Source organism: Schistocerca piceifrons, chromosome 4, assembly GCF_021461385.2.
Source record: "Schistocerca piceifrons isolate TAMUIC-IGC-003096 chromosome 4, iqSchPice1.1, whole genome shotgun sequence".
NCBI classification, from domain to species: Eukaryota; Metazoa; Arthropoda; class Insecta; order Orthoptera; family Acrididae; genus Schistocerca; species Schistocerca piceifrons.
In genome coordinates this window covers 692,076,040-692,088,149 of record NC_060141.1, presented here as the reverse complement: position 1 = coordinate 692,088,149, position 12,110 = coordinate 692,076,040, and the positions used below count along the sequence as shown (strand labels likewise).

At 34.9% G+C, this 12,110-nt stretch overlaps 1 protein-coding gene across 1 annotated transcript in view; it reads left to right on the top strand.

The window, feature by feature from the left end:
• Nucleotides 1–11,752, top strand: part of LOC124796114 (translational regulator orb2) — a 451,001-nt gene extending 439,249 nt beyond the window's left edge. Inside the window, exons 8-9 of the mRNA XM_047260203.1 lie at nt 36–146; nt 5,177–11,752. Coding sequence (XP_047116159.1) covers nt 36–146; nt 5,177–5,293 — 228 coding nt within the window. The 3' untranslated portion in view covers nt 5,294–11,752. The remainder of the gene's footprint in view (nt 1–35; nt 147–5,176) is intronic.
• The last annotated feature ends 358 nt before the right edge of the window (nt 11,753–12,110 follow it).

The following is a 12,110-nucleotide window of genomic DNA, read 5'->3' as shown; positions in this document are numbered from 1 at the left end:
AGATGATGTAATTATTTATTATTCCATTCCTCTAGGTTGAAGTGAAGCCATATGTTCTTGATGACCAGATGTGTGATGAATGTCAGGGACAGCGCTGTGGTGGAAAGTTTGCACCATTTTTCTGTGCTAATGTGACATGCCTTCAGGTAAGAGCAGAATCACAAATAATACATACATAAACTACAGAAATTGTTTCTTGAAATTTTATTAATTACTAAATCAACAGTTTACTAAAAAAATATGTATTTGTGCTTCAAGACCTGTTTCCTAGCAAATTTAATTAGTTCACTGTGTTTAGATATTCAGTCCTTATCTCCCTTAAAGTCCCCAGAACTTCTGTCCTTATATTTCAAATGTTCATGTACCACTTTCTGAAGATTTCAAGCATAGTGCAATAATGAGATTTACATTCTGTGAATGTTGTTAAGAACCAGTCACACTCCATTGTCATATGATGTTGTGTCAGTTTCCTCCAAGTTTTACAATGATTTTTTCTTAAACAGTTGCTGAGTTTGGCACTCAGAATCCATCTAAAGGAATCCTGAGGAATATATCAGTATATAATGAAGTAGCTTAACTTCCTGCTACACAAAGTCATTGAGTTGTTTCACCAATTCTGGTTCACACTGTACACTGTACTCACTTGTTGATAGATTGTGAACCCCCACTGTTAACTCAATTGAACTGATGCAACATTTCTTCAGCCATCACTCTTGTACCAAAGATTTTTTAGTTGTATGGTACCACATGTGAAGGTGTTGCCTCAGATACACATGCAAGGCTTCAGAGACCTGTAGTAAATGGATACTGAAGATTTTAATTTCTATAAAGTACTTGCTAATCATTACATCCTTTGTTTCAACATTAACAGTATTTTGCCTCATGATTAACGTTAGTAATCACCTGAAATACTTCCTGCTTCAATCAATGCATATTCATAGAATAATTTACAATTTATGAACTCCTGTGGAATTTAAAAGAATAACAAGGGAAACCACAGAGTGGATCATGTCTGCAGTTACCCAGTCAATCACTAGTGGCATACAAAGATTTGTGTATTGACTGTTTTTAAGTTCTACTGCCAGTGCCACAACTCCCTTCCTGTCAGAAATGGGAATTCTAAATTAAACTCTTTTTCGGCGGCACTGAGCTACAGTCATAGAATGTTTTTTGAAAGAATCTATCACCATTTGACTATGTATTGGTCTGTTTTGCTTCTGTACACATTATATTTCAGCTCACATACTATTATTGAGTACAATGATCTAAGAACATCGTACTCAATAATGGTATGAAAGCCTAGATCTAGATTGTACAGAAGAAAAATACAGTAATATACAGTGAAATGGCAGTGTATCCTTTAAAAATTAATTAACTCAGTTTATCCTTTAAAAATTAATTAACTCAGTTGGCGTTAGTAATCGAATACTGCAAAGGGATATGCAAGCCACTGAAGCGGTGTCCAACTGGAAGACTTGCACCAGGCTGTAGAGGCACACAGATTTATTATTGTTACTGTAATATTCTGTGAAGTATCTTGACAGCTTTTAGTATTATGATTTACCTTTACTTCTTGCCATTTTTAATTATTGATTTTTACCTCTTGCCTTTTTCTAAGTATTGACTGAAAATGTAAGATTTGGAGTCTAAATTACTAATCATCAGAAGACTTGCAACTATTTTTCAGTTGTGTAAACATGATCATTTTTTATTTTACATATTTCCTGCTTAATGAAAAGACATTGTTTTTGGTCTTTCTGCCAGGGTTCTGGCAGTCTAAACTCACAGAAATGGTACACCTCATATAACAATATGAATTATTATAGATTGTTATTCATCACATAGGGGAGGTGATGAGTGGCAGACAGACATATTTAAAAGTGAACTGTGGCCAAGTGTATGCATGTGTGTTACCCCCACCCTAAACAAGTAACTTAGTCCAACTGCATAATATTATAATCCTACAGCCTATCACTATTGTTTCCCACTTTCTCAATTGTATACCCAATTTCAGCAGTTTCTTTTGAGAAGGTGTTTATAATGATATACTCATTAACATTACAATTCTTCTTTCTCATTAGTTTAAGCTGATAAGCTGTAGGTCCTGAAAATTTGAGTGTGTCATTTCTGAAATATAGTGAGTTTTGTTGCATTTCTTTTTTATTATTTCTTGATAGTTTCATTGAGACTGGGCAAATTTAATTAAAATTCAGCCACACTTTGTATTGCTAGAACAGTGTGTGCAAGCCAGTAAAAGTGTTAAGGCAAAAGTAGATTTCACCAGAAAAAGACCACTGCTTTTGAGATGTTACAGTACTATAGTTCTTACTGATAGAAATCAGAGCTTCTACTTCACAAATTGCACGTGTGATGGGCAAGGAATGTGACACTGGGAGAGGTAATAAGCAAATAAAATATTGTTTTTCTCCCCCTCTCTTTTCTTTTCCTTATGTAATGGGAAGCCATTAAATAGAACAAAAACAAACATAGGAATCAAGGGAAATCTTTTATAAAGGAATCACTGCTGCATAATATAATAGGGTTAACGAGGAAGAAGTTTGTTGAGCATTAAATAAGACTAGAGTAATGAATAATGGAAAGTCATGTTGATGCAACATAAAATGCACATATTCATATCTAAATACTTGCAAATTATTTTCCTTAGAGTTGCAAAAAGTACTTTTAAAGAAGTGCCATGACTGACTTTCTTTTTTTTTTTTTAATGTGTCTTTGGAGTTTTCATAACACAAAAGTGGAACACAAATCATAAAGAAGTTACAAGTAATGAAAGACATGATAAAAAATATGAAAATTGTGAAAATATATTTATACATGTGAACAAAAGTTAAATTAATTTGATTTTCAGAACTGCTATGTGAGAAAAGGATTAACAAGGAAACTTAGCAAACAAGTTACTAAAAGTTATAATTTCTTTTTTCAAATACATGGTGTCCATAAAATAGAGTCCCAGATATAAACTTTAAAAGTGTCAGCTGTAAGAATTGTAGAGTTCTGGTTCAAGGTCACAGTTAAAACGAAATTGTAAATATTTTTAGATAGGCACATGGGCTGAGTGTAAAATTGTTGTTGTATACTTGCACCACCACATGTACCATATTTGTAAAATGGCAACTGCTGAGTGTAAAGTGTTCTGTGTTCTGCTATTTGCCAAGAGTGAATCTGTAATTTCAGTTCAATGTGTGTTTCATTTGAAGTTTAACTGTAATCCCCCATATGGCAAAAGCACCTGCCAATGATACAGTCAATTTGTATGTAAAGGGAAAAACACAGTATGACCGAAAGTGTCTGAAGTGGATGGTGACCATGTCAGATCATTGTACTTTAATAATCCTAAGAAGTCTGTTTAGAAAGCAAATCATGAACTTCAGTTGACAAAGATTACAGTGTGGAAGTTTTTAAGCAAATGCTTACACATGCATCCACACCTGTTATGGTTGGTACATGCTGTAAAGACAAATGTCTATGTGTACATCATAACTTTGGAAGTGAAATGTTGCAGCAAGATGATGAATTTCTTGATCATGTGCTTTTCAGTAATGGGGCAACTTTTCATCTAAGTGGGAAGGTATATACCCATATGTTCATATCTGGGGTTGGAACATCCTCATGAACTTGTACAGTATCAAAGATATACCCCAGAATTAAACTTTTCTGGACTGTACCCTGACATCGAATAAGTGAAGCTACCATAAGACAAGTGGCTTTTCTTAATATGTTACAAGAATGTCTCTTTCCCCAATTAGAATGTGAACCTGAAGACTTTACTTAGCAGCAAGATGGAGCCCGTCCCCAACAACATCTCTTTGTATCAGAGTGGTTGAACGTTGAAGTCCCTTATTGTTGGATTGGTCATAATAATGGTCAATGTGACAGAACTGTTTTCCACTGACCTCCATGTTCATCTGATCTCACGATTTTTCCCTTTTGGACTTTATAAAAGGTCGTGTCTATGCTATTCCATTCCCTAATGATTTGCCATAGTTGAGAAACAAAATTGAAGAGGCTATTGCCTCCATTACTCCAGACTTGTTAATCAAAGTATGGAAAGAATAGGATTTTCATTGAATGTGTGCTGTAAAACTAAAGGTGCGCATATTTAATATTTGTAAGAAAAATTAGGTTAGTTTACCTTCAGTCAAATGTATGATTTGTTGTAAATATTCTAAATTAAAATCCGTCAATCATAAAATCTGCCACAGTTGTAAAAAACTGTAGTGAATTTTATTATTGGTGATGAATATTAATAGTTGTAGATGTCCCATCAAGAGAAACCTAAATCAAACTGTTATAACATACCACAGAAATTGAGACATTATTTTACAGGCACGCTGTTTATGCGTAATGTACACTGTGTTGATCTTATACGTATGTGATATGTTAACAATGTGAGAAAGTGGTACTTTTATCCAAATTGCTGGCTTTTTCAGTTAGAGCGGCACCCATTTCACTACCCAAACATATCCCAGTCACTGATTCAGCAGCTTCAATTCACCACAAGCTTCTCACCAGTCCATTGAGCCTCTGTAGAGGCTGTTCCATCTTGCCTTAGGTCTAGCACCTCCCAGATTTAAAGTAATGGACACTACACGGGAAAAGCAGGAATCCAAACTAAAGTCCTAGCCCAGCATGGCAGTTTTAACCTATCACTTGTAATCCACTCATTTATTTTTCACATTTGTAGCAAAGTTTTTGCTAGTTATCTGGCAATGAGAAGACAATAAAAGACAAAAGTTGTGTTGATATCAGGGATGGAATACACAGCTGAGAAATTAGGCCATGCTGCTGTCTGTAGATAGTATTTAGTGGAATTAAAACTGATACAGGAACAAGAAAAGTAAAGAATGCTACCTCGCACTAGTTGAAAGATATATGTTGTTAGTATGGCATTTGTATTACACAGAACTTCATGTATCATTTATCTGCTTTTCCTGTGGATTGCCCTTTACCTTGTATGCCTGTGAGGTTGAAAATTTTATGAGTCTAAACGTTGTTATGGAATCACTTGTATCCTATTTCTGTTCAAGAGAAGAGGAGCTAGAGGTAAAGTTTGTAATATTTATTACCTTGCATGCTTAGTGAATGCTTTTGAAGATAACTGACAGAATCTTCATCCGTAAAACCATTTGAAAAAAACTAAACATGGTTTCTTTTGTAGTACTACTGTGAACACTGCTGGGCTACAATCCACTCAAGACCAGGACGTGAATTCCACAAACCTCTAGTGAAGGAAGGAGCAGATAGACCGAGGGCTGTGCCGTTCCGCTGGTGTTAACGTTGGAGCGCCCTAGCTCTGTGTGTGACGAACGGCTCTGATGTGGCACCCACTTCACTTCACTGCACTAATTACTGGGCAAATACGGCAAATAGAAAAATTCTGTAGCAAGTGTGTTGTCGCGTCGCAGGAGACCACCGTCGTAACAACTGTAGGCTAGCTGTTTTCATCGCTGTTTATATATATATACATAGACATACAATTATATAGTAAAATATATATATATACATATACGGTATGTAACCACACATTCTTAAATATCTTTTTTAAAGAATGAGTCCTTCACAATGTAGCCCGATCGAACGGATTGTACATTGGACAACTTACTCTTTTTAATTACTCGCCAGTTTGCATGAGGCAAAAAAGAAAGAAATCCCTGTCGTGGCCACTGATAATGTCGATATAAAATGTACGTAGCAGGTGTAACAGTGTGATTTCTTAGTTTCTCTGCCAATATTCGTGCAGAATTTTTGTGAATTTTCAGGGTATTTGTAAATATGCATTGATAGTTCAATCAACTTTTGTATTTGTCGTACAAAGTGTGTACAGCCTGTTTAGAAAGCAAGCTTGCCCATCTCCTGGTCTATTTCCTGCTTTCCCTTATCCTTGTGATTTTCGTATATCCTGGTGTAAATAGTCACTGTAAAAATAATGTAGTATTCTTGTATTAATTTGTTTCATATTGAGAAGTGTACCTTTCATATTTATTTTTTAGGTCTCATTTTTGTACATAATGAATTTTTGCCACCAACAGACACTTACCGTTAAAAGTCTCGTGTCACTATTTGTCAGTGGATGAAAGTCCTCGACTGACTTTTTTATACGTGTCCTAGGTATTGTACTACATACCTTACATATTGATTACAATATTTATGATGTATTTAAGAGAAGATATTGGCAGAGAAACTAATTTAACTTTTGTAGCTTTATCATGCACACATTTTTAAACTACGTATATCGTCAGCTGATATACAAAATATATATTTAAATATACATATATATTATATATATATATTTATCTTGGCTTTTTTGTCATCCAGTCACCTTTCAGAAATGCTACTTCATTTCAACAGTTTTAAAATTTTCTATTTATGAGCAAATTGATGGTAAAAGCTTAAAACCAAAAGCAGAGAAAATTCAGCGATCCAGTAAATGGTGTCACAGCCATTTTGAATGTGACGTGCATACATAATGCTATGTAGTAATTTGTATCCTTGGTAGATTTTATGGAAAATTATACAGAAAAATAGTCCATATTTTAGGTGTCATCCCATAGAAATGCTCAGGCTGTTCCCCCTCAGTGTATTGTAAATGTCATAGGTGTACCAACATCATGTATCATAGTATGGGTAACTCTTGCCAACTGTACCTTCTGTTTAAAGACTGGTATAGTGCACTTGAAGTGGGCCTACATTGATGGTCAGTGACATTATTTTATTCTGGCGTAGTTGCAGATATATGCCCGTGTGTAATTGCTCATTCACTGCTATATCTGGCCAATGTTTAGTCATCTAGTTGCCTTCAAACAGAGGGTGTGGATGCTACTTCACTTGCCAGGCACGGGTTACCATTTTATCCAACCTCTAACTCACTCGAGTAGAACCTCGATGTTTCCATGTTGTGTGTCTTACCTCAGTTCGTGGACGGTGCAGGTAATTTCCGCATTGATTCATGAATGCTATGTGCATTTTTGCTCTGCATATGGAGAGCCAAATGTCAATAACTAATACCCTTATATGGAATGGGACTCACCCTTCTTTTTAATAATCCTTTGTTCAAATGTGTCAATCAAGCATTGTTTGGAAGGGCTTGTTTTGTATGGAAAAAATGTTAGTTGTAAAGGGCATTTTACATAAAGAATTGCCCATCTTCTCGTAATCTGTGTGATAAAAAGTGTAATAAGTCATGTAGGTACTTTGCACGAATGTAGTCTTTTTCCATAGATTTGTATTTTTGAGTGTTAAAGTTTTTTATACTGCTGTTGTTATCTTAGTTAAGGGTGTGATGTAAATGTGTGAGAAAGAAAATTTGGAGTGGCCCGGCAGGAAATGTAAGACCCTTTTAGTTTTCTATTTTTCTTCAATTTTTAAAATTAGTCGTTCTCTGTGCAGGTGGAAGAGACGAACTGCTGGCATTAGATTGACCTCCCCGGGAGGAAAAAAAAAACCCATATCTATAGTCATTTCTTATCTTATGCCAGAGGAGGTCAAACCTCTGTGTTTTGTCTTTTCCTCTTAGCGCACCTCCTTATCTCGACGGAGAGACGAGTGCTTAAAGCAAGCAGAGGTAGTGTATATTCTCACTTTCCTTCTCGTGTTTACAACAATTGCACGTGATCTCCCCATACCAAAGAAAATGTGAAACATTAATGTAAAGATGCTCCTTCTTTCGTGAAACCCACTGCATTCTTCGTCGGGTGGATCGCTTTTCTATACAGATATTTTCCTTTTTTAATTTACATAGATAAAATATAAATATAAATTGATATGTTTTTCAATAGTTGTTGTCTAATGTAGTGCAAAACGGTGCAAACTGCAACCTGTTTATGATACTTATTGTAGTCATGTACCAAAGTTTGGTGCACTTTATTCCAACGCTGCATTGGGTTATGGTTGTTACTATGATGCCCTTTTTCACCAGTTCTGACAAGATTTATAATTTCAAATCCAGCAAATTTCTGTGTAAATTTTAATTGTAGCACTTGTGCACATTGGGTTTGCCTGGTTAGTTCTCTAGTCATTTGTTGGGGTTAGTATTGGGGCAAGCTTTGGTCTTGGTGTAGAAACATACTGGTTCCTACCTTGGGAATATTGGTGACAGTAATTGACATAACCAACTACCATTTTGGTACAAATAATTATTCATTTTATATCACATTGTTTGTAAAAGATATATAACTTCCCCCTTTTGTACTGTTTATAATGCTTCAAATTCCAAGGGATTACGATAATTTTGCATAATGAAATATGAATGAATGAATTTCTAAATACGTCTCTTGGAGTTTTAGGCTCATATGATAGCCCTGTTAGCTGTTGTAAAATTCGTTGTAGGTGTCAGGGAAGAAAAGTGTTAATTTTTTTATTGTTTGGTGCCATCAATTTGGGGTGTGGGAAGATGTACAGAGTTTTAGTTTTGTAAAAGAAAAGAGGCGTTTCAGCAAGCAATATTACCTTGCTTATTTTTAGATTTCTCAGTGACCTTTTTTAATACTGATTTTTAACTGTTAAATAGTTATATGTGTTTGAAATATTTATTCAGTTTATTGATTGAAAAGATTCTGTATTTTAACTTTTTTACTTTCCTAAACTAGTTATGTTGCTCTTCGTTTAATGAGTTTTATATTGTAGATGTAATTGTTTCTTTTTGTTTTTGTTTGAAATGCATATAAATGAAATGAACCTCATGATATGCATGGCAAGATGTGATCCTAGAGTTTATTTGTTGTTGTGACGACCATTAATAATTGCTGCTTAGCAGCCAATGTCTCCTTGGTCCATGGCAGTGTAATGCTGGGCTTTCCAAATTGAAAAGTGAGGCAAAGGGTTGGCAGGTAGGAAGAATATACATAATAGATTGGCTTCAAGTTTTATACTTGTTTTTATACTTGCATAAATAGAGTAATCCTACTTTGTCTGTGGCAATCTTTAAAATTGCAATGAGTACGCTTGGGACCCTTGAGGGAAGTTAGCCATTCACCCAACTCTTAAAGGAGAGAAAAATGGTCAGATGATAGGCTGGCCTAATATACTGTATCTTTTCTACAAATAGAATACCGCAATTTAAATATATAAAAAAAGAACAGTTGATGTTATGTGATAGTTGTATTTAATACAAAATCTACACGTGATTATTTTGTAGCCTTGGGTAACTTATTTAACATTTAGCACTATATTTAACTTTTTTAATAAGACTTCATAAAATTGTATAAAATATTCCAGTGTGATGATTCCATGTATTCTAATGTAATCAATCAATAACTTTTATAGGTTTGCCTCCTAATGGTAGGATATGCCTCAGCAGCACAAACACCAAAAGTACAGGTTTCTGTGTGAACATAGGAATATAATAACAGACATGCCACTAAATTAAGTAATAGTGTCATGGAGGTAAACAAAAATTTTAAACTATATAGCAAGTAGAATCTGGCGCATTATCAGCAGGTCTGACAGTTTGATTTTCTACCATCTTTCTTGTTAAACACAGAGGCTTTTTGGCACTCAAATGAGGACGCTTTATCAAAATGAGCATATAGTGATTGATTCATTATCCTGTTGTTAGTTTTAGAATTGTAACAAACTGGTTTGTGCTGTGTAAATGTATGCATCATGAACTCCTCCTGTAATAATACTAAGGTTGGATGTTACATGCTATATTTTGTGTTCCAAATTGGCTGTCTGGGTTATCATACGTTCAGTCTCAGTACGAATGCTGTCAGTTCTGTTTGTATAGCAATACATGTGGAATGTTAAATTACTGAGCACTTTCACAGTGAAAGGTGTGTTGTAGACAGGGTATGTCACCTTTTACATCTGAAACATGGAAATGAAATTTATGGTTGTAGGTAAAGAAATTGTAATGCTTTACTTGTTTATAAAGTCTACTTTTGGCCTTACAAAGTGCTACTGTGGAAGTGTATGAACTGTAGGAACTGGTCAGATAACAAAGGTGCTGAGTAGCTGCATGAAAATGGGATATATAATGTTAAAATTGTTTCCAAGTTACCTGATTAAATGGAAATTTCATTCAGTAAAAGGCATTAACATTATTGGATACTCAAAATGTTGTCCCATTTTCTTGTAGTTTAGAGAGAGGTTTGCATATCCTGTATGTACACAATTCCAATAGCATTTCATAATTCTGGATTATAAATGTGTATATCTATTTTCTTATCCAAACATAAAAGAGTTGTTGAAATACAGCTACAACAAAATTCAATTTTTGAGTAACAATTGTAAAGAACTGGACATTGAAAGAAAAAAAACCAGTCATGTAAATTTTTGTCCTTTCTATGTCCTGTACATGTTTTATCTAATGTATTAGTCGATACAGAGGTTATATTCATCCAAAACTACATGGTGCTTCATTTTTAGATTATGTATATTTTTTATTTTTTGTACATTTGAGAAGAAAAAATTGTTAATTTCACACATAACTCTTGATATAAAATAGTAATACTATGCATCTCATGAGCAGGAGAATATATAAAGACTTTTTTTAAGTTTCTTGTTACACTTAACCTCTAGTTATTACTACTGTGCAGTATTATTGTATACTGAATTATTCATACTATGTGAAATAGTCCTTTTCTGGGTATACGTGAAAATTTCTGTATGGTTTGCAGAGTATTACCCTGCAATGCCTCCACTATCCCCATCCTTTTCAGGCTGCAACAGGATATTACCTTCGTCCTAATGCTATTGGCATTGGATGTATACCCTAGACTTGTTGGAAAATTTGGAATATTTTGGTTGAAAGACGAGTGAAGTTTAGTGGCTGTTTTGCTGAGAGGAGAACAAACCACATATCTCCCCACAACAGCTTGTGATAGAGATCTCTTGTTGTACAGTAATAGATAATTATTTTGATTGTGATAACCCAAAGATCCCTACGCTAAGCTATTGAACTTTGTATGCAGAATAATGCAAATGACCACTATTCTCCATTATTACTGTCTAGTGCAATACTGTAAGAAATTCCCTCGGCAACATGTAAGTGTGTAATAAGTGACATACATCTTATGCAATTTGAATTCACTTTGTTAAGGTATTTGGTGGATTGTTACCATCTTCATAACTCGTGCTAGCTGCAAGAGCTAAAAGTGACTCCCAAAGCTGTCCATGTCCAACAAGCCAAGGGAATAATCTGTGGAAGACTTGCCCTGTGACATTAGGACAGTTGTGGCAATAGGATGGGAAAAGTACCCCTCAGTAAATCGAGAAATTCTGTAGATAAGCAGGGTTTTTAGTGGAATTAACTGAGTTTTGCAGCCCTTGCTGTGTTGACTGTAGAATCCCATTGCCCCTGAGGGTATCACCTAACTGTTCTAGTTCACTTTGCTAGGTAAACAGAAAAGCACTTGTTAGTATTCTGATATTAATATGGGGTACTTTGTGTGCATTTCATCCACTACCTACTACTATTTTTATGAATTTTTGTACATTTTTCTAATTTTTGTATGACGTACTCTGGGTGGCGGGAAGTGGCTGTTAATGCTAGCTCGCCGCTTGGGAACTCATTTGTTGCCTGCCCTTCGCTCACTGTTTGTTTGCACCAGGGACTCAAAAGAAAAAAAATTACCATCAGCCACTTCCTGGTGCCTGGCATTGCTTATTTGTACCAGGGGAGTTTTTCCTAGTTATATTTGTTGGATATCAAACTTTTTATGTTTTATAAAATAATTATAAAAAAATGTGAACTGTGTTTATTTGATAAATATTGGTGTTAATTCTTCATGGCAAAGAGAGTTTTCATGGTGAATTCCCATTCCCCATCCATTTCCTTCATTCCATCTTAAATTACGTTTCTGTAAAATACACACTGAAGACCTGTTACACACACAGTTATTGAACAGATCTAAAGACTCTATCTGCAGCTTACACGTGGTACTCAGTCTGTGAATTAAAAAGTAAGACCCAAATTAGGACACATTTTTGTTCATGTATTACAGTACAAGACATCATAGGTTGCAAGTAAAACGATGCACAACATGGTCTTTACATTCAGTGTGCATCATATTAGATCAAGAAACCAAATATAATACTCATTTGGCTCTTCAGAATTAGTGCACTGTTGAACATGGTCTTGGTTCAGACCAGTT